Consider the following 25,663-nt stretch of genomic DNA (forward strand, 5'->3'; position numbering starts at 1 on the left):
ATGGGTGGCTGGTAAGTCAGTGTAGGGCCAGCTCCATTCATAATGAAGTGACTGGCTGGGACACGTGGGACTGGAGAAACATTCTGAACCATTATTTGGTCAGAATACAAACCTCTTAAATGTCACCAACATAGTCTGCATAGTCTGCCTGGGAGAAGATGATCGCTTCCTGCCAAGAAGACCCTCTTAGAGGGGCTTGACCTAGCATCACTGCAGGGCCCACCCCAGCCCAGCGCGCCGGGAGTCTTCTCGGAGTGCACCAGCTAGATCAGTGAGCGGGCACTTGAGCACGTTAATGTCAGGTGCTCCAGAAAGTCCACGCCAGTTTACAATTCACCATAACATGCAGCCCAGAATCCCTGTTCCGGTTCCTCCTTGGTTACCTGGTTTCTACCCAGCCCCCATATTAATTGAGAAATGTCTGCTCCTAATTTTTGCGCAGGATGACTTTGCCCCACCCACCCCTCTTATCTGGCCCTCACTCTCCAAGCTCCCTGCGCGGGCGGCTAACACGTTCGAACGTCTCTAAGGCAAATGATCCAGGGCTGCAGGCCCGGGCCTCGGTCTCCCTGGGTCAGGGCCTGCGGGCAAGGGTCCGGAAAGGGGCTTGCTTAAAGAAGTTATGCACCGGCCACTCCGGTGATGGCACAGGCCTGGAGGAGAATGGCGAGGGCAGAGGGGGTGAGAGTGCGGGCGCCGCTGAGAGTCCAAGGGCAAGTCGGCTGGGCCCGGGTGGAGAGACCAGGAGCTGGGCGCAGCCTAGCATTTCCTCCGGGAGGTTCGACAGTGGGTGGGTGGGGCGCGGTGGGCGGGGTCCTCGCAGCTGGCAGCGTTTGAAGCCTCCCCGACCGCGGTGGGAGAGGGGCAGCCTAGAGAAGTTGGCAGCAGGCCTGGGGCGGGGAGGGGGAGGAAGGGGCCCCACGTTCCCTGAACAGCACGCCGGCCGCCCCAGCACGTACGTAGTTCACTCCTGCAAGCACAGGGAGGCTGTGGGCACGACACCCACGCTGCCAGGTTAACCGCCAGCTCGGGGCCAGCCCGGCTCCGGCTGACCCAGGCTCAAGGGCAGCGCGGCCCGCACCGAGTCCCCGGCCATCCGGGGCCAGTTGGAGAAGCTCCCGGGACAGCTCCCGCGGGAGCGGCCCCTCCCCAATCGTGACCCGGCTCCCGGCCCCCGGCCCGGACGCGCCAAGGGCCCGGAGCTCAGCAAGGGAAGAGCGTGGAGAGGTTGATCGGCCTGGTCTCCGGGCGCAGCCACCCAGGAGCCTGGCTATGGAGGGTGCGGCGGGAGTCGTTCCGCCTCCAGGCGCGGCCGACAGCCCCGCACCCAGCGGGAGCGGACACGCCTCTTCGCGGTGCAAACCTCGCTCCAGAAGAGAAGCGGAGGCGAGCCCCGCGGAGGCGCACCCACCTCCGGCGCCCCTCGCGGGCGGGGCTGGAGGGACAAAGGGGCGCCCTCCCCAGCGCTCGCCTCCACACTGGGGTTCCAGGCTGTCACAATACAAAAGGTCTGGCAGGAAAATACCCCGCGGGGACCCCGCGGCGGGGGAGGGCTGGCAGCAGCCCCGCCCCGGCCCACCGCCTTCGGGTGACGTGCGTCAGCGTGCCCGACTCCCAGCTTCAATTTACGCCCCTCCTCCCGCTCGGCAAGGAGGCACGCCCATTGTCGTGCGCTGTCCCCGAGGCGGGGTAGGCTCCTCTTGCGGCTCGGATTGGTCAGGCCGTGCACCTTCGGACCAATGGGGTCCGCCCCAGACATTGGCCACGCCCCCTCCCCGGGCGCGGGCGCGCGACCGCTCTATCCTGTCGGTGCGCGCTCCAGGATCCCCGCCCCCTCCGCGCGCGCAGCTCCCCGCGGCCGCCGCCGCCTGTAACCTGCGCCGCCAGGATGTGGCTGGGGGCTGACGTCGGGTCCAGATGTGGCCCCGGCCCCGCCCACCCCCGGGGCCGGGCCGCCCACACCGAGCCGCGGCGCGCACGGCGGCTGTCCCGCCTGCCACAATGCGCGGCGAGGCTGGGGCCGCGACTTGGCGCGGTCGTTCCTAACGTCGCCGCTTGGCATCCTTAGGACAGGCCGCCCCTGGCGCCGTACCCGGACCCCACTCGTTCGCGCCACCTCCCATGCGCTCACTCTTCGGTGCCCGGCCGGGCGGGCGCCTCGCGGACGCGGAGCCGCGCGGGTGACGGCAGAAGCGGCTGCGCGCCCAGTCCAGCCAGCAGAGAGGGCACGCCGCGCCCCCGCCCCCCGCCCGCTCTCCGGAGGCTGTGGGTGCGGATGCGTCGCTGACGACTCGTAGCGAAGAGCAGTGCCGCCGGCCCGCCGGCCGGAGCCCGCAGCATGGCAGCCGCCGCCTATGTGGACCACTTCGCCGCCGAGTGCCTCGTGTCCATGTCGAGCCGCGCGGTCGTGCACGGGCCGCGAGAGGGGCCGGAGCCTGGACCCGAGGGCGCGGCCGCGGCTGTAGCCGCTACGCTGCCCCGCGTTGAAGAGCGCCGCGACGGCAAGGACAGCGCCTCGCTGTTCGTGGTGGCGCGGATCCTGGCGGACCTCAACCAGCAAGCACCGGCGCCCGCCCAGGCGGAGCGCAGAGAGGGCGCCGCGGCTCGGAAGGCGAGGACCCCCTGCCGCCTCCCGCCCACGTCGCCCCCAGTCCCCGAGCCCCCCTCTCCCGGCAGCGAGGACGCGGCGGCCGCGCCCCTCAGCCCGGCGTGGAGCCAGCCCCGGCCCAGGGGGTTGGAGCCTGAGCGGGAGCCGGGGCCCGCGGGCAGCAGCGAGCCCGGCCTCGGACAAAGGGGCCGGCGGGGCCGAAGTCGCGTCGACCTCGAGACCCCGCAGAGAAAGCACAAGTGCCACTGCGCAGGCTGCGAGAAAGTTTCCAGGAAATCCTCGCACCCCAAGGCGCACCCGAGAGCTCACACAGGGCGGCCCGGGCTCCCGGAGCTCGCGGGCTGGGGCCAGTGCCAGCCGCCGGGCCACGCCCCCGGAGCCGCCGGCCGGGCGCGAGGGCAGTCTGGCCGGGAACAGTCGGGGCCTCGCCCCTTCCCCCGCCACTTGGTCTTGCGGTCGGCCCCGCGCGCCGCGCGAGGCGTGTCCCAGTGCTCAGAGCCGGCAGCCGCCAGGCGACCGCGCCCCCGCCGGGCACGCCCCCTCCCCGGGCGCTCTCGGGCGGGACCGCGGGGGCGGATGTCGTCATCTGGGTTGGGGGCGGGGAACCCGCCCAGATTGGGGGACGGCGTGGGCAGGTGCGGGCGAGCTGGGTGGGGGCCGTGGAGGCCTGTCGGGGAGATGGACGGCCGTGGCACCCGAGACCCTCGCGGAAGGGGGTGCCCTCGCCCGGGTCCCTCCGTCGCCGCCCGGGCGCGCTCTCGGGAGGGGCGGGGCCGGCCGGGCGAGGCGCGCGGCGGGCGAAGTGCACGCGGGGACATGGCTCCCTCTAGCCACTCGGCACATTCTTTGCTCTCCTCTTCCTGTAATTTTTCCAGCGCTCTAAGGTTTAATTTGTCGAAACCAGAGCTTGCGGCAGCGGACGCGGGGGGCGGTCCCGGTTCCCAGTCCGCGGCCCTTTGTGGGAGCCCCGCCCATCCGGCCGGCGGGGGCACGCCCGACCCCAGGGGCTCCGTTGTGAGGCCGCGCTTTCTCCTGAAAGGAGTGCCCAGCGCACTGCCAGTTAGTCTGCGCTGCCCATTTCCCGGCCCTACGCTCACCTGCCCGGGTCGGATGCGGGCGCGCGGCACCTGTACCGGGGTGGGCGGCCTGAGCCCGCAGTCTGGGGGCCGCGGACCGCCGCCCGCCTACGATCCCAGGGCAGCACTTTCATCCCGCAGGCCCTGAACCTGGTGGTTGATTCATCTGTGGTTGGTGGATTTTTAAGTACAAAGGTGGCAAAACAACAACAAAAACAACCCAGAACATTTTAATGGATGGCAACCTTTCTGCCCCAGTTTGGTTTGAAGAATCGTCTTTCCTCTGATTTCACGTGAACCCTTTGGTGACACTTCCATATTTGGGGCAAGTTCGAGAACCCGTGTACTTAGGCTGGTTAGCCTTCTCATTTATAAAATAGTTCACATGATGAAAATGCTGAATTAAAAACTGCAGACTTCTCTCCGTTAAATCGGTACTGAGCGGACCCGAGGTCTGCAGGCATCTAAGACTATGGATCTCAGAAGAGCCTTCCACTGGGAGGGCTGCCCCCGCGTTTCTGGGCCCGTGCTGTGGCCGCCCCAAACCGCGTGGCAGGTAGTGGGGTCCAGGGTGAAGGCTGGCATTTCTAGGCGCTCTGAGTCAGAATTAAGGGTATGTGGATCTAGATGGGGGCTGGGATTCGTGTAGGGGTGTTGGTTCAGCTTGGGAACAGCTCTGCAATGGTGGGTGTGGCCGTGAGGGAGGGGCCAAGCTAGGTCCCGAGTCCGGTGGACCTTGAGTACAGGGGCGGGGTCAGCGCTTGGGGCGTGGCTGGGGGGTTGAGGACGGCTTTGGGGGAAGAGGCCAGTACTGGGCGAGGAACTTAATGTTTGGAAAATCTTTTTGCGGTCAGTTTCACTGTGGCTCCCCACCCGGTAGCACCGGGTCGCTGGTTTCGAAAATCGTGGAGGGGCTGGCTGAAGGGCGGGGCTCGCCGTCGCGGGCGGGGCTGGCCCGGCTGGGGGGTGGAGGCTCAGTCTGGGGATGGCTTCCCAGTTGGCTGCCCTCAACCACGGCCGGGTTCCAGGCTTTGTGGGCCCTAAGCGGGCCCTTGGCTAGAGTATTGGGACAGGGCGCTGGGAACCTACACCTCCGGAAGCGCGCTGGGAGCCAATCTCTCGGGGTGCCTGGAAACCCAAGGTGGGCAGAAGAGGATGGAACCAACACTGCCTCTAGTTTGCAACGTCTATTATGAGTGCAGGGAGCCGGCCCCACCCTCCAGGTGTGCAGAATCTCCCGACCCCACGTCCAGAGCAGATGCCGACCTCCGAGTCAGGAGTGCACTGGTTCCATTGGGGCCCTTGGAAATGTAGACTCCACGCCCCAGTTGCTGATCTTTAGCCGAGCACTGCAGTTTAACTGGTGCTCCGAGCGAGACTGACTTTGAACCAAGAGCCTGCCTCTGGCAGAGGGCATCTCCAGAAATGGGAGTCCATCTCCATCCTCAGCTCGGATTTGCAGAACATAGGTAACCGGTGTTCAGAGGAGGCAGAGGCAGCTTACAGAAGGGAGAGGTCAGGCAGGCTCCCTGCAGGAGGTGACTGTGAGGCCAAGCCACCCAGAGACAACCAGGACAGCAGACCCTCCCTGACTCGGAGGTGGCTGTGGTTTGGTTTGTGGGCTCCCAGTAGTGTTCTGGGGGGTCTCTGTAGGCAGTGGTTTTGATCATGCCAGGCCCTTCTACTCCACTAGCCCCCACCCTCCTCCAGCCACATAGCAATTTTATGGCAGGGGGTGAATATCAAAACTACTTTAGCCAAGAAGACAGTTGGCAGCCTGCTCTGTCTAGCTCTGTGACCAGGGACCAGTCTGCAGACCTTCCTGCAGCTTGGTGATGTCCACCTTGACCTGGAAGACCTGTGGGAAAACAGAGTGTGTGAAAACTGTTTGGGAACTACCGGGGTTAGCTTTGACTGTAGGGGAAACGGGCCCTCACCGGCCTGCTCTGATCTCCACCCCCAGGCCTGACCAACTGCAGGCAAAGAGCTGCCTGTCCCAGTTAGCTGGGTGGCAGTGTGGTCCCTCATTTCCATCCCCCAGCTGCCGTCTTGTGGACTGATTACCCTCCGTCACAGCTAGATAACTGTTGATGTTATAGCAAACGCCTGATAAAACAAAAGAGACATAAATATCTTTGTAACTTGTTTGGTTGGTCAGAGCTTCCCAGCCCAGACCTGGGAAGTTTGCTAAGACTGGCTTTGAAGAATAAATAGCAAGACCAGGAGCAGATTTTCTTGGAGGCTGAAGGGCTTTGATGTGAAAATTCAGACTTGCAGAGAAGGTGAGGCCTGGGTCCTGAGAGGGCGGACCCAACCCCTGAGCCCCAAGGTCCTGCATCTGGGGATTTCTGCCATTGTCTGGAGTGGTGGGGCTTGGTGGGCCCCCAGTGGACTGGCCACTCAGTCCTTCTTGGCAGAGATGCCCCAAATCCACTTCTACCTACTGGTCCCCACCAAGGGTTGTTTTCAGAATGAATTCTGTGTCCTGTTTCCCCTCCTTCGCCAGGAAGCCGGAACGTCTCCTTGCACGCTGCCCATCTCCACAGCTCTGGGGGTCTGGCCAGAAAGGTGGGCACCATGCCGTGCACAGCCCTCCCTCTTGCAGACCCCCAGAGATGGTCCTGGTCACCTGCCCTGTTTGGGGTGGGGGTGGGAAGCAGTCAGATTGCATTCTCTCAGCCATTTCCTGTTCTAGTTTGGGCGGGGTTAGTCTGAAACTTATCTTTTACCCACTGAACAAGGGGTTCCATCATAAGTGAGATGACTCCCCCACCACACACTCTGGACGTTCCCAGGCACACTGCTCGCAGACCCCTTGCAGGTGCCCATGGTGCCTTGGGAAGGCAGCCTGGCCGAGTGCAGGATAGTGGCCGGATTCTCTGTCTCCCAGGGCAAAGCCGGGCTGGCCAAGGGCCAGCACTTTGTCTGGGGCACATCCAGGCCGGCGGCTCCCGCCCTCTCCCACACAGTCCCAGGCTGCCAGTTGTGAAACTCCTCAAACAATGCAGAAGTGTGCAGACAGCATGTGCAAGCCTTCCCCTCCCCCACTGGCCGCTCTCACCCCATGTGAGTGTGACTCTTTCCAGCCTCTTTAATGGGTTTGCACGCTTCCAGTGGGCATTTACCAAACAAGTATAGGACCCTAGCAAACATTTCCATCTCAGGCTTCTGTCCCATGTGTCTGCTTAACAAGGCATCTTTGTCCTTTTTCCTGACTGCATGGTGCTCCGAGGTGTGGCTGTGGGCTCTGCCTGAACGAGGTAGCCTCTCAGCTGTTGAGAGGACAGCCACATGGCCTTTCTCTGCAAACCGTGCACAATGGGCCCTGGTGTGGGTCCCAGGGCATTTCTGTAGGACTGAGATCTGCCGGTGTTGGCAGTAGTGTAGGCAGTATTTAAAGACTCATTACGTGTTTTTTTTTTTTAAAGAAAATACATGTTCTTGGTCTCCCACTGCTGAGGTTCCCGCTGTGTCGCTGCTCTTTATTGTTTTAACTTCTCCCATTTCTCATTTGCACGTGTAAGAGCATCACACTGAGAACGTTGAAAACACCACCAAGACCAGCTGTTCCTGGTCTCCCGCAGGCTTTTCTTGGCTTACCCTGGGCCCAGCCTGGGCGATGCTCAGCCCCTGCAGCAGTGAGGGGGCCCCCACTTCCCCCACCCCACCTTGGCACAGCTGGCCCTGGGCTGGGCCTGGTGAGAAGCTCTTTGTACCCCTCCCCCTCCCTGGCTGAAAGAGGGCTACAGGAACAGGTGAGCCTTTGGCTTCCTAACTGAGCTCTGAGGATCAGGGCGCAGTTATCATGTGCCCTGTTAGTGCTTCCCGAAGGCAGTTAAAAATTTTTAGCCCGGCTGGTGTGGCTCAGTGGATTGAGTGTCATCCCAGGGACTGGGATGGTCCCGGTTCAATTCCCAGTCAGGGCACATGCCTGGGTTGTGGGCTAGATCTCTGGTGGGGGGTGTGCAGGAGGCAGTCAATTGATGTTTCTCTCTCACATTGATGTTTCTCTCTATATATATAAAAAAATCAATAAAAACATATCTAAAAAATAGTTTTTAAAATAAAAACTGCTAGAATGAATAGACTTAGCTCTCACAGTCGTATCTAATACTTCAACACTGCTTGCCAGGGGCCGGGTCTTGTTCTGTTGGCACAGTTTATTCCAAGCCGTTTAATTTTCCCAAGGACTTGATGAAATAGGCACTGTTCTTATTACTAGTTCTCAGATAAGGGCACCGAGGGTCAGACGGGTTAAGAAATATGCCCACCTGGCCGGGTAGCTCAGTTGGTTGGAACATTGTCCCGATACATCAAGATTTCGGGTTCGATCTCCGGTCAGGGCACATACAAGAAGCAACCAATGGAGGCATAAATAAGTGGAGCAATGATGTGACGTTTCTCTTTCTTTCTCTCAAATCAATGATTAAAAAACAAGAAAAACCCAGAAATATGCCCAAGGTCACACAGCGGGATGAGCTGGGCGCTGGGAATGGTGCCGCCCAGCCACACCTGTCTGGGTGTGTGTCCAGGTGATAAAGGTGAGCAGGGTCTGTGCCAGAAGCCTGCATGTCCCAGCACACTCCCCCGCAGATTCTGTTACATCTGAAACGTTAAGGGAATAATAACAAATAGTACAGTGAGCGTTTAATATTGTGCCACACTTTTTATCCTTCCCTCCTGCCTTCTTCTCTGAATATGATATTTTTCTCCCTTCCCTGTCTCTCCCCTTTCTTTAAATATTACATATTATCTAATTCAAAGTCCCTTTTTGGCTTCCCTAATGATCCCCAAATGTCCCATACGGGACCCAGGGTCCACTGACTCACACGTGGCCCTCGGTCATCCTCGCTTTTCTTCATTTACTCTAGACGAGTCCTTTGTCCTTTGTTACGTGGGCACGTAGGGCTTGTGGAACACCCCACCCTCCGATTGGTCCGATTGTGTTTCCATGACTAGATGCAGCTGAAACGGTTTTGGGTCAAAAACACAACAGGTGATGTTGGGCACTCCATGCCCACAGCAGGGTCCGTGGTGCCCGGGCGGCCCTTTGCTGGGTCACGTGGTGAAGGTGTGCCTGCCAGGCCCCTCCTCCATACAGGAGTGTTCAACCCCTCGACGATTAATGAGTAACTTGTGGGGTGACACTCAGACTGGCTTGGAGGGCCAGGGCGCTTCTCGTCGTGCACAGCGGGGTGCTGGGCTGGGCAGGTGTGGCATCCGTCTGGCCCACCTGGTAGATTTCTGCTTCCTGCTCTACCACCACTGACCAACCAGTGCTAGATTTTCTGGGTCCCTCTGGCGGAAATCTTTGTAAAGTCAAAGGACTACTTGGGCCAGTCTTAGGTTTCTGTCCCCTTCCCCAACCAACAAGACACCCTAATTTTACTTGAAGCGAAAATGTTTCCTGACGGTGTTTAGAGCCAGCTCAGAAGGTGGTTATGGGTGTGTTCTTGGTCAGCCACCCAGACTCTGGCTCTGTGGCCACAGGTGACCTGTCTCCCAGGCCTGGGCGGGGCCTGCAGTCGGTGATGCCGTTAAGGTCCTGGTGGGGTTTTTTTTTGTTTTGTTTTCAGAGAAAAATTATTGATCTAAGCCCACACACCTGAGCCTGTTTTTCTTCCCCTTCTCAGCCCCCGAAGGGATTATTTTCTTGAGAAGTCAACTTCCCATCAAGATGGGCATAAACTTGAGTGTTCTCTTCAGCCTGTGGGGCCGGGGAATGGCCACCGTGGTCCCCAGGTAGGGGCACTGAGCTCAGGAGGCCTGGCGCTCTGGGTCAGTGTCATGGAGTCACATCTTATGCCGTTGGCAGTTATTTGACATGAGGAACTTAGTGTAAGACAGAAATATCACCCAACCCAAAGCTCTGTCATTTGGCTACACACACACACATGCACATGTGCACACACATGCACATGTGCACACACACACGTGCACACACACCAAATGTGGAATCCTGTTCATTGTTGTGACTGAATTGAGCACCCAAACCTGGAACATGTTTCTGTGGACTCTGATTTCTGGGTCATTTGTTCAGTTTTAGATCTTAGGGTCCACCCTCGCCCCCTGCCCCCCGCAATTATGGATCTACTGTGTGTCCCCCGGGTTTCTGAGTTCCCTGGGCTGAAACCAGAGGCTGGTCGCCTTCCCAGCACTCCCCTGGTCCTGCCAGTGCCCAGCGCTGTGTCTCCCCTCCTCCCCGTTCCCTCCTGACCCAGGCTGGGCATTGTGTGTGTGGTGGGGGCACCCTGGACCCCGTCCATCATTCATTAACACCACTCTGTACAAGCAGGACTGGGGCACACGCAGGGTGTTCATTTTGGGGTGTGTCTGTGTTGGGGGGCTCTGTTTATTGTTCTGCCTTTTGACGTTCATCACACAGAAACACTTGCTAACCAGGAACTTGGCCACACTCCGTGGCCGTTGGCCAGGCTGTCCCAAGGTGACCTGTTTGCAGAAGTGCTGAGGCCTGATGCCTCAGATTAAATGTGCACCTACTTCTACCACCAGGGCGTGGCCTGCCTGCATGTGCGGGTGACCTGTGGTTCCCCGACACAGAGCACAGCCCTGCTCCCTGGAGCCCGGGCGCCTCACAGAGAGCTTTGCTAGAGAGAGGGCCCACGTTGAAAGTCGGTCGTCAGAGAGCACGGGGCTCAGTGCCTACTGGTCTGTTGTCTCAGGAGGAGGCCTGGGCACGGGAGGAGGTGAAGTAGCTGAGGCGCTCAGGGCCACCACACAGATGTGGGGGCTCTGTCAGCAAGATGATGGCTGGGCAGCCTGGTGGGTGGCTCAGGGCCCAGCACGAGGCCTCCTCGCACCCTTGGGCCACTCTCCTCTGTATTTAACTAGCCCTGCAAATCCTTCTCTGAGCCTTGCGCTGGTCTCTGGTTCTCTTTCATTGTATACACGCTCACTGAAAAACGGATTGAGACCTGGACTAGGGCAAGAGCTAGAAGCTCACGTTAATGGCTGTTCCAAAATAGAGGGTTTTGCAAGGAAGTGTTGGGAAAGAGAGGAAACCGAAGAGGCATACTTGAGCCTCAGAGCTCGGCCCTTTCGGAGGGAGGAGAGGCCTGGGGCCCAGGCGTGTCCTTGGCATGGAGTGATGTTTGCCTGGGCTTTTGGCGGGCAAGTTGCTCAAAACCATGTCTGGGACCAGGGGGAGGGTCTGGGAGCTGGGCGTTGGCACCATGGGTGCACCCCGGGCGTCTTAGCAGCGCTGAAGGAGGGAGGGAGGATAGATGGGAATTACAGTCGCCACTGGCATGTTCGCGCCCAGCCACGGGCAGTCTGGTTACTAGGCAGGTGCTCCGTGGTCCTGCTTGACGCTCTGGCCTGGCCACCTGCTTCCCTGCCTCACTGCTGAGTAACCGTGGCAGTGGGAGGGGGTCAGCTGTGTACATGCCTGTGCACACCCGCGGGACTCTCTCCTGCCTGCTGAGGTCTGGTCTTCCCCAGCCTCCCCCCGGTCTACTCACACGGCACACGCTCGTTTCCAAAATCACTTTGTCGCTGGGCCTCAGGCACCAGGTGTTCTCCGGGAGGGGCCGAGGGGCTTTGCAGGGTGCCACCTTTCATGTTGATGAAACATAGTTGTAGTGTGCGTTGTGTATAAGCGTGTGTGTATGTGTCTGTATACGTGCGCGCGCGCACGTGGTGGGCCAGCAGCCAAAGCTCAGGACGATGGTTCCTTTGGAAGGCAGCCAGGCCCCCCACCCCCCAGGCTCTGGCCGGTGGCGCAGGCTGTGGCAGGGATGCTGTTTCTGTAGGACCCCCGCGGGGCTGTATCACAGCAGGCCAGTGACAGAGGAAGGGACAGTGTGTGCCCAGCTCTGTGGGCTGGACGGGTCTCAGGGGGAGCGGGAACCCTGGCCAGGGCTGGAGGGTGCTCGTTCCTGGTCCCCAGTGGGACGCTGCTGGTCCTCCTGCCCTGGTCCTGGGCCAGCAGCCCAGTGTGGCATAGGGCCCTGGCGTGGGGGAGAGACCAGGGTGAGCTGTTGTCTGCCCAGCTGAGGGTTCAGCCTGATGCACCCTCACCCCTCCTCCTTCCTGCCCCTCCCCTCCCCTCCCCACCCCTCCTTCCCTCCCCTTTCTCTTCCCCTTCCCCTCCTCTTTCTCCTCCTCCCTCTTCTCTTCCTCCTCCTCCCCTCCCTCCTCCTCTTCCTCCTCTCCCCTCCCCCTCCCCTCCTCTTCTTCCTCTTCCTTCTCCCCCCCCTCCCCTACCTCCTCCCCCCCCTCCTTCCACTGTGGGACCGAAGGACTCTTTTTTTCAACCTGCCTTCAGGGGTTTTCAGCCCTTAGGAGCAGCCTGGGGTGGGCCTGCTGGGAGCAGGGCTGGGTGGGGGTGACCACACCTCCCCTTTGTGCTGGAGCTCAGCCTGGGAGACCCGGTGGCGGAGGCTGTGGCTTTCTCCTCTGGGGACGCCCTGGCAGCCTCCCCTTCCCGTGGGGTGCTGGAGGCGGCCTGTGGCTGTTCCTGGTCAGCCAGCATCCTCCTCCGGAGAAAACCAGGGTAAACATCGGTCGCCTTGGCAACTGACTGAGCTGGGGCTCAAAGTGCTTGTGGCCGAAGTTCCCATTGTCTCAAGTCAACTCCGATGGAGTCACATTTTCATTTTTTAAAAATCAGCCGCAGTGACTACGATACTGATATGCCTGACCCAGTTCCTCTAGTTTCTTAATAAACATTTATAGTCCCGTAGGAGGAACATGTCTCCCCAAGACTCACTGCCTTTTAAACTGTGGCGAGGCCTGGCGGGCAGGGCAGGGACAGCTGACACCAGGCATAAGCCTGCAGGAGCACTGGCCCGGGTCCAGGCCTCAGCACCGGGTAAACACCACGCCAGGATCCAATTGGCTTTGAGGTTAAGTTCCATGGAAAAATTGGGGACTGCGTGTCTCATCTGGGGGTGTTCAGATCCCCATGACTGGAGCTCCAGAAGTGTCTGTCCAGTAAGTCTCTGAGACCAAGCAGCGTTCCCCCTACCTGATGCCAGGTTCTCCCAAGGTGGGAACTCGTTTTACACCTCGGTACTAGGTGACATCTGGGTGTTTTTTGTTAGACAGAAAGTGCCATGCAGGGAGCTGGGGCTGGACACCCTGCGGCCGCCCTGGTAACACCCTGACCTGAGAGGCGTCCAAGCCAAGGGTGTGTCCGTATGTGTGCTGTGCATGGTTTGTGTTGTGTGTGTATGTGTGGTGTATGGGTGGTGTGTGTGTGTGGTGTACGGGTGGTGTGTGGTGTGTACAGATGGTGTGTACGGGTGGTGTGTGTGTGATTGTGTGTGTGGTGTACAGGTGGTGTGTGTGTGGTGTACGGGTGGTGTGTGTGTGTATGGTGTGTACAGGTGATGTGTATGTGTGGTGTGTACGGGTGGTGTGTGTGTAGTGTGTACAGGTGGTGTGTGTGGTGTGTACGGGTGGTGTGTGTATATGGTGTGTATGTGTGGCATGTACGGGTGGTGTATGTGGTGTGTACGGGTGGTGTGTGTGTGTGTACAGGTGATGTGTGTGTAGTGTGTACAGGTGGTGTGTGTGTGTGTACAGGTGGTGTGTGTGTGTGTACAGGTGGTGTGTGTGTGTACAGGTGATGTGTGTGTGTGTACAGGTGATGTGTGTGTGTAGTGTGTACAGGTGGTGTGTGTGTGTGTACAGGTGATGTGTGTGATGTGGGTGTGTCTGTGTATCTGGCCTGCCTGAGCAGAATCCCACTAGCTGCAGAGTTGCTCACGGGCACCTGGATGAACAGACATGTTTGCCGCCTTCTTTTTTGAGAAGAAACAGACAATTTAGAACTACTTTTTTCCCAAAGGTATAAGAGAAAGTTTATGCGGAAGGTTACAGAGGTAGTAAAAGCGAGCCAGCTGGGCTGTGTGGGCTCAGGGAACAAGTTACAGAAGCAAAAGAAGGGCCCTTGGAGCTTAGGAGAGAGAAAGGCACAGGTAACAACACACCTGGGGGGAGGGAGGGAGACCACCTGCCAAGAACTACCTTTTGGAGGCAGTTGCTGCCCTGAGGCTCCACGTGTGGGGTGACCTCATGGGCAGTGTGGTCCCAGCTGTGTCCCTACCTCTGCTCCAGTCGAGTCTGAGTCTGAGATGCCGTGGGGGGTGTGGGAGGATGCAGCAGGCAGGGCCCACGGGAGGTTCCGGAGCCTGGTCGTCCTGTTGCTATGGAGATCACTGCCTGAGGCTGCACTCCCACTGGGGTGGTGGCCTGTTCCAGGTACCGGGACCTGCCGGGGACCAGCCGGGGACCAGCCAATTACATCTGACCAGACTCTACCGAGCAGCTGCAGCTGAAAGACCCTCGAGATGAAAGACCCTCGAGATGAAAGACCCCGGTGCCTGGTCACAGGACCTGCCGCCTCCTGAGGAGGACGTGGAGGGGTGGCGCTCCCCCTCCCCTCCTCTGAGTCCCCGTGTGCTCTGAGCAGAAGCCTGTCTTCGGGGAAGGGTGCCCAGGTGCTGTGATGGGTTCCTAGCTGATGCCCTGTGTCTGAGACCCACAGAAATCGGTGTGCAGGGAACTCACGTCAGAGTGGCGTAGCCCTGGGCAGCCCGGGAACCCGGCTCAGGACTTCATTTGCTGATTTTATAACTTTCCGGGGCTCCTCTGGGTCAGTACCCAGTCCAGGTCTTGTTTGCAGGCTCATTTCTTTCTTGAGCTTTCGGCCATGTGTGGATTCTCCTGCCCCCTTTCTTTCTCTTTTGGGGGTATTCTGTTCCCAGAAAGCTGCTCCCTCCCGGGAAGCAGGGCAGCATCCCTGCCCCCAGGCTGGCTTGTCAGGTGTCAAACACTCCGTCCCCCTCTGCTGCTCCTCCTCTCGGTCCTGCTGGGCTTGGCATCAGGAGGCTTCCTGTGTGGTCTGAGGTGAAGGTTGGAAATGAAGAAACGAGCTGTGGGCATCTCGTCTGAGGTGACACAGGCACTAGTTGGCCTGCCTTCCTCTCCTGCCATCTGTCATTGAGAGGACGTTTGAACGTCCAGGCCCGCGAGGCCTCCGCGTCTCCCCGCGGACGGGCCCAGGGGCAGAGGAGGACACGAGGCCCTGTTGCTCTGGACTCGGTCCCCGTGGTCTTGCAGGTTTCCTTCCTTTGCAGCTCCGAGGGTCTTGGGTGTGAGCCCCCTGCCCTGGGCGGCTCCCTGCAGCCCTGAGCCCCGCCCCGGGCCTCTGCTCCGGCATACTGCTATGCCCGTCCACCCCACCGGCCAGCCAGTGGCCGCCGGTGGCCTACTCCCAGCGCTGGGGACACTGCCTCCAGGGTGCTCACCTGGGTGGAGAAGGGAGGAGGCCCGAGAGGTGTCCAGCCTCGGGGGTCAGCGGGAAGGCACAGCCAGCTGGTGCCCTGGCAGAGCCGTGTGCCCACTTGTGTCGGCAGCACCCTGGGCCCCAGGAGCGCAAGTCAGGTTCCATGTCAGGGGACGAGTCTAACCACAGGAAGTGACGGGAACGTTTTCTGCTTAGCTGGGCAGCTGGGTCCTGGGCGTGCTCCCTGGAGCCGGGGTTTCTGCTGCGCACGATGGACTCGTGGAGGCCAGGCTGGCCCGGACGCCATGGACTCCAGGGCCCAGGGTTAGCGTCCTCGGGTCACGTTCCTGAATCGGCCTGGGAGGGCACCGGGTGTCTGCTTCTGTCTCCCTGGAGGGCCCCTGCCCAGCTCTGGGATCCCCCACCTGTCCCTTCCTTGGGAGACACCCAGCCACCATCCTCTTCACCTCTGGGTGCGTTTTGGTCATAGTGTGTTTGGTACCCCTTCCAAGGGAGACGGCCACTCAGCAGAGCACGCGGCCAACTGCTCGATCAGTGCTGGTTTCCACTCAAACGAACAGCTCCCCAGGGTGACTTTGCCCTTGGGGACGCTCCCTGCTCTGGTCTGAGTGTCTGTGTCCCCCGAGTTCACACGTGCTGAAATCCTCCTGCCTGATGTGATTGTTAGGAGGCAGGCTCTGGGAGGGGCTTAGGTGACGCCCTCATGAGGTCAGTGCCCTACAAAAGGTTCCAGAGCGTCCCCTCCCCCCTTCCTCCAAGTGAGGACCCAGAGATAGGGCCTTGGCTGTGAGCCAGGAAGAGGGCCCTCACCGGCACCCGACCAGGCCGGCGCCTTCATCTGGGACTTCCCACCCTCCACAACTGTGCAAGATAAATACCTGCTCTTTGTGAGATAGGCGCTCGGTGGACTTTTGTTCTAGCCTGAGACAGCCCCCAGCCCCTTTGGGCAAACACCCCAATACTCCTCAGCTATCTTGGGTTAGCGTCTGGCGCCTGTGCCCTGGGGAGCCTGTCCCCCACCTGCCTGTGCCGGCGAGGCGGCCCTGCCTGCCCTCACCCAGCTGCCTCCCTCCCTCGGAGCAGGGCTGGGGGCTGTCAGCGACGGGGTCCTGAGTGGCTTCCCTCTGCCTCCACCAGCACGTTCAGGCTGGGCCGTGGCTCAGACTTGTCCCTGCGTCCAGCTGGCAGGCGGTCCAGGGAGGGGGTGGGAAGCCGGGACCAAGGCCGAAACCGGCAGCTCTCGGGCACTTGCCAGACATGGCTACTCAGCGCCCTGGCTAGTGGCCTTTGCCATTCGGGCAGCCTGCTTCTGTCCCACTGTCACGAGCCTGGCCCACGGCTGTCGCTCGGACCCACCGCAGGGCTGGACACGGAGGTCACAGGATCTGTCCTCAGAATGTGGAGTCTGAGGCCTGGTCTTCAGGTTTGCATTTCTCCCTAAGGCAGTAGAAGCTTTCTCTCAACTACATCCCCTGACTCCAGCACAGAAAAGGCCTGGGGAAGGCTGCTGGGCAGGGGAGTGAGGGGGGAGATTCCCACGTCCTGAGGACAGCCCCCGGGTCCTGCCTCTGCCCAGCTGAGCTGGAGGGAAGAACGACGCCGGGGCTCAGCCCCGAGGCTGTGGGCTCGGCGCAGGTGACTGACCCCGGGGCTGGCCGCCCAGACTCGAGCAGGCCGAGCAGGCAGATCAGAGCGAGGAACAGAGTGGGGTGGGCAGGAGGCAGTGAGGTCAGAGGCCGTGGGCAGTGGGGCCCCAGCCCACCTGTAGCCTGGCTGAGAAGCACTGGGCTGTCGAGGGGACAGAGAAAGTGGCCGGGGTCAAGGCGGCGGGGATGGAGGGTGTGGGCTGGGCAGCCAGTGGCACGGTGTGAACCTGCTTGTCGGCCTCAGTGGGCAGCACCAGGGTGGGATGGTGTGCGGTTTCTTCCCTCACACCCACGGAGCCTCCGGGGCCCTGGTCTGGCCAGCTGCTTCGTCACTTAGGACTTGGGTCTGTGGGACCAGTGTGTGGCCCGTCCCCGTGTGCTGCTCTGCGCCTGGGAGTCTGTGCCCCTCACCCCGTCCCTCAGCTTCACGCAGACCCCACCCTGCCCGGCCAGGTCTCTTGGGGCTCCCCCTCCAGGGGCCTTCTCAGAAAGCGATAGGTGGGGGCAGACCAGGCCTTGGTGCCCGCGGGCCCAGCCGCTCCATGTTGGCGCTCACAGGCTCTGGTGTCTGACTGGGCCCTGCTGCGTCTGCCTCTTCCTCCTCACTGCCTACCTGCACCCCAGGTGCCTCAGCCCGGGGCCTTCCAGGCCGCCCCCCGCCCGCCTCTGCCTGGGCCGCACCGCTCACACGAGGTTCACTTCCGCGCCTCTTTTTTCTCTCTCAAAGGGCATCAGCTGTGACTGGAAGAAGAAATAGAAACACCACCTGTGTCTCGGAAACTTTCAGTTTCTAGCACTTGGCAGTTGGCCCCGGACTCACCCCTCGCCCGCCGCGCTGCGCTGCGCCCCCAGTGCCCGGGGGTGGGGTGGGGGTCAGCAGCCTGGCCTCTGAGGTCGGGGGGTGTGGCCTGGAAGACTGGCGTGGGTGGGACAGCAGGGGACAGGGCAGCCTCGGCCCAGCACAGGAGGGCCCGGGTGGGACTCCCAGGTGCCTGCCTGCTGGCCTCAGCCAGGGTCAGGCCGGTGACAGGGCCCCGAGCCCTGTAGGTAGGAGTCAAGAAACCAGGTTAATTGGGCTAAGAATTGGGGTTTGGACACCTGCTGGCATCAGCAGGTGACCCCTAGAGCCGTGGGGCGGCACTAGGCTTCCGAGCTGAGCTGGGCACTGCCTGAGGCCAGGCCCCCGGTGGGGCCTCCATGCGGAGACTGCGCAGTACCACCTGCTGGTTTGGACGCGCCCGTCTTGGCGCTTTGGTTGGGCAGCTGGGTGCCCTTGGGAGTGAACGTAGCTTCCAGGCAGGTCCCAGGCTGTGGGCTTCAGGACCACTGGGCGCTACTTGGAGGCCGTGGGGAGGGCCGCCTCTGGACAGGCCGCTGTCTCCCCTGGACTGCCTGCGGCCAGCGTGGAGCTGGCCACCTCTGGGCGGGGAGAAGCCCCACGCCTGCCTCCCTGAGCCCTGGGGCCCTTCCTGCCAGCCGGTCGCTGTGGTCTGGGCTCTGCTGGCACCTCCTCCGAGCACATGGGGGGGCCTTCCAGGGAAGGAGGGCCCCCGAGGGTGGTGGCTGTGTGACCCTGCACGTCCGGTCAGAGTGGGCCAGCCTCCTGCTCTGGCCCTCGAGGCCCTTCCTGGTCTCGTTGAGAGGCGCGTGCCTGTGGACCCAGCAGGGGCTGTCGCCCTGGCCACACGCATGGTGCCTGCTGGCTCCTCAGCCAATGGTGCAGGCCTGCCGGGGGGGGGGGGGGGGGGGGGGAGGCGGTGCCAGGCTGGACCTGGGGAACCCTCTGTAACCCAAGCCGTAGGTGCTCCCCCGGCCTTAGAGGGAGGAAGCCCTGTGGGAGGGGGAGCCCTGGAGGGTCTTGGGCTGGCAGAGTCCCTGCCATCTGGCCTGGCCCAGGGTCTGGTCTGGTCCCTGCAGGGGATGGGCTGCTTCCAGGTTTGTTTTCATTTTCAATTCCCTTTATTACTCAAACTACCTCAGGGCCAGAAAACAAACCGTTATCCTCGGCTGACCTCAGATTCCTGGCCTCAATTGTTTGCCTTTTGCTAATTTTAGCCCCGATCATTTCCACCCTTATCCTCCCCCCAAAGGGAGACACAGACCCAGAAATAGATGCCGGGAAGGGGCCAGAGTTCCCACAGTGATGGGGCGGGGGTGGAGGTGGGGGTGGGGAGGGTAGCTGGCTGTGGCTGCGCCTGCGCCTGTTGGGGGCAGGCAGGGACCCCCCCTCCCAGCCCCTCTCTCCCTGAGGACACTGAGCCTGGAGGGTGCTCACGTGCAGGAGGGAAGAGGGACTTCTCTTTGAGCGCCTGCTTCTCCTTTTTAACAGAAGCCAGGCTGCTTCTGGGAAAAACACCCCCTCCGCCCTGCCTGGCTCATGCACCCCTGGGAATCGGGAACTCCCCAGAGCTCCCAGACTCCAGGACTGAGTGGCCATGTGTAGTGTGGGGTCAGACGTGGCAGTTGGCTGCAGGGAGGCCCAGGAAACCGCATCAGACCAGAGGGCCCAGGCCAGGCCCATCCCTGCCCAGCGAGCTCTGCTGTTCCGTGCGGGTCAGCTGGGATGGCGCATTCAGGAGCTGGCCACCTCCCACCCAGGCCTGCAGGCAGCGCCTTGCCCATGGGCGGGCGGGCGGGCAGAGGAGCAGCCTACACAACCCCAGCCTGGGGACGGCGATAGGGCTGGGGAGATCCGGAAGAGGGCTGACGTGTAGTGAGCAGAGTGCCCCCCCACACACATCTGGGCAGTCGTTAGGCCTGTGAGGGGGGACATCAGGCAGACACCTCGGTTGAGAGGAGCACCGAACAAATGCCCCGCCCCCAGCACCCACCCCACCCTGGACTGTTCAGGGAAACCCTGACTCCGTATCACTTCATCCATAGTGCTTCAGCGCCCCACATTTAAAACATTTTTATTTGTTTGTCTTTAGAGAGAGGGGAAGGGGGAAGAGAGAGAGGGAGAGATGGATTTGTTGTTTTACTTATTTACGCATTTATTGGGTGATTGTTGTATGTGCCCCGACTGGGGATGGAACCCACAACCTTGGCCTATAAATGGATGGCAGTAAACTAACCGAGCCACCTGGCCAGGGCTGCTGAAATTCCATAGTAGATCTTGGAATGTCACGAGAATAGAGTCACACAGTGTGTAGACGATGGTCCAGCTCCTTCGACCTAGCAAAATGCATTTAAGATTCATTGATTTGTGTGTGAGACAGTCAACACCTCCTTCCATCTTGTCATCGAATTGTATTCCACTGGACGGACACACCACCGTTTACCCATTCACTTGTACAAAGCTCACTGCTCGCCTTCACTGGCTATGACTAAAACTGCTACAAACACGGTGGACGGCTCGTCAGTGAATGTCAGGACAGGGACCCTGGGCTGAGCAGTCTGTGCTTAACTTTATGAGAAAGCCCCGGACTGTCTTATAAAGTGACTGCACCACGTGGCACTCTCACCAGCAGTGGACGAGTGGACCAGTTGCTCTACCAGCACTTAATGTTGTCGGCTTTTTGGATTTTAGCCATTCTCCTCCGTGTATGGTGCATCTCATTTGCATTTCCGGAATAACAAATGATGTTGAACGTCTTTTCACAGGGCTGTCCCGCCATCTGTTGACTTCCGATCTTTTGTTCAATGTTTAAAATTAGGTGTTCGCTCATCGCTGTGATTTAAGGGTTGTTTATATACTCCGGGTGCAACTCACCCTCACTTTCGATCAATGTCAGGTGAAGAGCATTTTGATCACATGAATAAACCCAGATCTCTAAGCATGGATTCCAGACTCATGTCCCTGCCTCTCCGTGGTGTTTCAGAAAATCTCTGAAAATACCACCTGAAATACCATCCCTGGGCCGCGTGTGGATCACAGCCCCCAGGACGGGCTTGTTGATGGAGTGCTGGCCCTGAAGCAGGGCCCTGTGCCCTTCGAGACTGCAAAGGAAAAGGGGTCAGGGCCGGACGGGTCACTCCGCTCAGCTCGGGGAAGGTGTCCCTGGAGCCCCTCTGGAGACATTTGGTGACGTCGCCATCAGGACAGAGTGGGGAGACACGGGAGCTGTTCTGTGCGTTCCGCTCCTGTGAGGCTGCTCGGAACGTTGACCACCCGGAGGGGACCCTGACGGGTCGCACTCTGGGGTCTGGAGGCGGTTGGTGGTGGAGCCTGTGCCTCCCCACAGGCCCCTTCAGAAGTCTGGGTGTGTGGGGTGGAGCCCTTGTCCGGAGCGGCCTCTGGCCGCCTGCTGGCAGAAACCATGGTTATTTTATTGCTGCTTTCAAAGGGACCTTGGGAACGGAAATTTTCCAATGTGTTTTGTAACCCTTAGCAGAAGGGGGGAAACACCTTGATGAAATTCCCAGCCTATGGTCCCGGCAACCTTCTGGGCACGTGCACGGCCTTCAGGGCACGTGCACGACCTTCTGGGCACGTGCACGGCCTTCTGGGCACGCGCACCCAGGCGTGGGCGTGGTGGCCGGTTTGTCACCAGAGGCCAGAGGTGCTCCGTGCCGTGGGAGCAAGTCCAGTGTGAGAGCTGGGGGGTAGGTGCAGCTGGTACTGTTGTGCAGGAGAGGCCTGCAGTATCTGTGCACAAACGGGTACGTGCGCATGTGTAACTCCGTGAGACGGTGCGTGCGTTCTGTGCACATACGGGTACGTGCGCATGCGTAACTCCGTGAGACGGTGCGTGCGTTCTGTGCACATACGGGTACGTGCGCATGCGTAACTCCGTGAGACGGTGCGTGCGTTCTATCTGTGCACATACGGGTACGTGCGCATGTGTAACTCCGTGAGACGGTGCGTGCGTTCTATCTGTGCACATACGGGTGCGTGCGCATGCGTAACTCCGTGAGACGGTGCGTGCGTTCTTCCTGGCGGCGGAAAGCAGAGGGCGGAAAAGTCTAGGAATGCTGACGAGACACGCTCGCAGGAGCCCATCTTCCCGAGATCACAGCCGTGCTTCCTCCGGCAGCCCCGGCGTGTAGGCCTCCGTCGTGCCCGGGGACCGTGGGGCCCGCCGCCCGGAGGTCTGCCTTCTGTGGGCACATGTGGGCGGGGCTGCTGAGAAGTGGGCCCCTGCCTGGGGCTTAAGGGGACATTGGACAGGGATGCTGAGCCTCCGTGCTCCTCCTGCCCTTGTCTGCCCGCCTCACCAGCCACGGAGTGCGGCTCCAGTGACCTTGGGGGTGACGCCGAGGAGCGCTGTGTCCCCCACACCCCGTCTTGGGGTCCTGGGAGAGGAGGCAGGGCACAGGAAAGGACAGCAAGGCTCTCAGGGAAGGTGACTCCAGTCCTGGGGCTCCGGGTGGTGGGGCAGGAGGTGCTGTGGGGCTTTTCTTCCTGGCTGGTGTCCCCGGGCCAGCTCCCTCAGAGCCTGTTCCAGGCTCAGCCGGAGGAGGGCACCGGGACAGGTGAGGGGGAAGGGGCCCTGGAGCGCGGTGTGGTTAGTTCTGGTGGGGGGGCTGGGTGCAGAGGGGCGTGTCGCTGGTGTGCACCTGAGCACAAGTCAGGTTCACCGAGGGCTAGCCTCTGGCTCAGGGCTCCAGCAGCCTGCTCTCTGCAAGTGTTTTTGTTTTTAAATCCTCACCCGAGGATATTTCTCCATTGATTTTTCGGTAGAGTGGAAGGGAGGGAGGGAGAGAGAGAAACATTGATGTGAGAGATCGATTGATTGGTTGCCTCCCGCACAACCCTTGACCAGGAACCCAACCCGTGACCCTTCGGTCCGCAAGCCCATGCTCCAGCCAGGGCTGCAAGCGGTTTTTAAAACAAAACTGTTTTCCCAGAACCCACTGGGCGTAAGTCGCTCCGAGTGGCCAAGGCTAGCCGGCAGCAGGTGGGCTGGTGACCTGGCTGCTGAGGGAGAAGCCAGGAGCCCCCTCCCCTGCCTGGGTGTCTGGGCACGTTCTCCACACTCTGCAACTGTTCCAGAAAAGCTGGTCGGTGACGGACTCTGGCGTCGCTGCCTTAGCAACCAGGGCATCTGGGCTGCAGGGCCGCGGCAGGGCTTGCTCCCTGTGTTCCCGGGTTTCTGGTCTGTGAAGCCCACTCTGGAAAGGAGATTGTCCGGCTCTGCTGTTTCAAATTTGCGACACTGTTTTTGGAGGGGCAGCCCGCTGTAGGTGCTGGGCCTCAGCAAGAGCGGTCCCCAGGGGCCCCCTCTTAGCTCCCTCATTCTAAGTGCGCCGCCTGCGGCCTCAGCCCTTCTCAGGCCCCGGGCCTCCGGAAGAGGGACACCCCGCTCCTTCCACACGTCAGGTGGGCCACAAGGGACCGGTGACTCCTTGCCCGGTTCCCCAGGGACATAGGCCTGGTGCAGCCTGACTGGGTGGGGAGCTGGAGGCTCCAGGGTGCCAAGTGGGTGGACCTTATGGTACCTCTGAGTGTGGAGTGTGCTGGGCCTCAGTGGCCTTGTCTGTGACCTGGGTCCTCCGCCTGGGTGGTTCCTCTTCACCATCTTCTGGGACATGGTGGCGGAGGCAGCTTGTCCAGCAGGGTCGGGCCCCACGGGCACCGGGCTGTGAGCACGTCCTCCTTGCAGGGTGGAGGAGCCCAGCGTGCGGGCTTTCCCGCTGTAGTCCCTCCCCGCCCTCACACAGCCTCCGCCTCCACCTTCCCGCCGGGGCTGTGGAGTCACCTGGCCTTGCACACGGCGCACTAACAGCTGCGCACCTGCGAACTGCATGTCTGCAGGTGTCTGCTGTAGCCGAGCGGGTCCCCACGGGCAGAGCCCACCCAGGAGGCAGAGGGAGGAGGCCAGGAGGAGGAAACAGACTGGGGGAGGGGGACACAGGAAGCAGAAATGGGACAGATGGTTGCCAAGGGCTCTGCAGAGGGGCCCCTCCCTCTGCTGCCCAGAGAGCTGGGGTGCCCTGGGGTACAGAGCAGGCAGCAGGCTGCCCACATGGCAGGTAGCGCTGTGCCCTCTCCCAGGGCTGACCTTGAAGAGTTTTGTTTCTTTGGGGAGGGGTTGGCGTGGGCAGCCCCACATTGGCTGAGGGCTCCTTTATGTCGAGGAGCAGTCTGGCTTCTCCGAGTCTCTGGGGCCCTCCCCATGTGGCACCGGTGACTGGGCTCCCAGCCCACAGCGGGGAGCCCGCCTGCAGCCTGCGTCTGCCCCGGCACCCAGCTTCCTCGACCGGCAGGCCGTCCTGTCCTGGGAGGGTGGACAAAGGGATTTCTGTGACAGCAGCCTGGTATCCAGGAGTCCTGGAGGGCCCTGGAATGACATAATTACAACCTGGGTCAGCTGCTGTTCAAATTCTTCTCCAGCCAAATGATTTGCAGCATGACCCAGGGGCCCTCGGGCTTGGCGTCCTGCCTGGTGACACCTAGAAATGTAGGTTGGACTTTATTGCCATTTGTGAATGTCTCCTAATCTAAGACCCCCACACACACACACGCGCGCGCACACCCCGTTCAGAGGAGACTGTCATTTAAGGGGAGCTCTGGGCTGGGCTGTGCAAGGCAGCATGTGGCCCGCATGGGCCTGGCCAGAGCCACACAGGTGCCTTACTGTCTCCTCTGAAACTTGCATGGTTTGTGCTGAGCATTTCCTAGTTTTCCACGGACGTTTGTTTTTAATTTTTTTGAATAAAGAAATCCATTTGTGTGTTCCAAAATCCAAGAGGTTTAAGTAGCTTTCCAAGGAAGGTGCTCCAAACGCCTCTTGTCCTCCACCTGCCCAGGTAAATCTTGTCCTCCACCTGTCTGTCCCCAGGTAAATCTCGGTTCTTCCTTTAAAATAAAATTATTGATTAACTTGAGAGAGAGAGAGAGATTCGTTGTTCCACTTATTTTATTTTTTTTTCTTTATTGATTTTAGAGAAGAAGGAAGAGGGAGAGATAGAAACATCGATGAGAGAGAACATCGACTGGTCGCCTCCTGCACACCCCCCACTGGGGATCGGGCCCACAACCTGGGCATATGCCCTGACCAGGAATTGAACCGGCGACCTCTAGGTGCATGGGTCGACACTCAACCACTGAGCCACACCGGCCGGCCTGTTGTTCCACTTATTTATGTGTTCATTGGTTGCTTCCTATCTGTGTCCTGACCTGGGATCGAACCCACACCCTTGGTGCATCAAGACTGTTCTAACCAACTGAGCTACCCTACCAGGGCTCAGTTTGTTCTTTCTTGGGGATCCTACCAGAGGACCTTTCTGCATGCACACACGTGCACATGTGTACTCACCATTTGTCTGTCTAGTTCAGTTCAGAAAGAACTCCGCCTACCTTTCATTTTGTGATCTGGGTGTTCTGCAATTTGTTTAACGGGCCCCGTCGGGAGGCCGGGAGTTCTCCTGAGGCTTCGGCTGTATTGCATCATCAGGTGCATGTCCCAGACTGCAGGCCTGCAGGTGTGTTTGTCAAATAGGTCCCCAAAGTTGAGTTGTGGGGTCAAAGGGTGCACACACGGGTCGTTTAGCTAGAGGTCTTGGCGATTTCTACTTCCATCAGCAAAGTGGACAAGGTCGCTGTTCCCCGGCCTCACCCCCTGTGAGGTAGAGAGAGGGATTTCCTGGGTGGAATGTGCATCTGTCTGCTGCTGGTGGAGTCGAGCATCTTTCCGACGTTTGGCCCTCACTGGCGTTGCGTTGTGGGTCAGTGACAGCGGTCCCCATTTTCCTGTGGGGTGTTGGTGTTTCCTTTCATTTCCACAAGCCCCTTCTCTGCTGGACCCCAGCCCTTTGCCGCAGGAGCTGCAGATACTTTTTATTTTCTCAGTTGTTTCTCTTTTGCCTTTGCTTATGGTGACTTGTTCATGGAGAAGTATTTTATACTTTTGGAGTCAAATGTCTCGATCCTTTCTTTAATGGCTTCTGGACTTGACCACCTTAGTATTTTTAACCTACGTTCTCATGTTTTCTTCTGGGTCCTTGGTGGTTTAGTTTTCTTGTTTAAATCTTTGACGCATTTGGAATTTGACCTGGCGGAAGGTGTGAGGCATGGACCTGCCTGTCTTTCCAGGTGCTACCTAGTGGTCCCAGCTGGTTTTCTGGGCTTGCCCCTCCCATCCCCTGGGAGATGTCCCTTTGTGCGAAACACCCT

General features: G+C 60.2%; 1 protein-coding gene and 1 long non-coding RNA gene across 2 annotated transcripts in view; both read left to right on the top strand.

Annotated features, from left to right (window-relative positions):
* The first annotated feature begins 1,964 nt into the window (after positions 1 to 1,964).
* LOC118641033 (Krueppel-like factor 13) lies at positions 1,965 to 4,606 on the top strand. The gene is made up of 2 exons (XM_036278154.1): positions 1,965 to 2,998; positions 4,565 to 4,606. The coding sequence occupies exons 1-2, from the start codon at positions 2,339 to 2,341 to the stop codon at positions 4,604 to 4,606; spliced, it is 702 nt and encodes a 233-aa protein (XP_036134047.1). The 5' UTR covers positions 1,965 to 2,338.
* Positions 4,607 to 4,645: 39 nt separating this feature from the next.
* LOC118640847 overlaps positions 4,646 to 25,663 on the top strand; it is a 29,489-nt gene continuing 8,471 nt past the window's right edge. Inside the window, exon 1 of the long non-coding RNA XR_004961469.1 lies at positions 4,646 to 5,153. This is a non-coding gene — a long non-coding RNA (uncharacterized LOC118640847). The remainder of the gene's footprint in view (positions 5,154 to 25,663) is intronic.

The sequence above is a fragment of the Molossus molossus genome, unplaced genomic scaffold (genome assembly GCF_014108415.1).
Source record: "Molossus molossus isolate mMolMol1 unplaced genomic scaffold, mMolMol1.p scaffold_m16_p_24, whole genome shotgun sequence".
Lineage (NCBI taxonomy): Eukaryota > Metazoa > Chordata > Mammalia > Chiroptera > Molossidae > Molossus > Molossus molossus.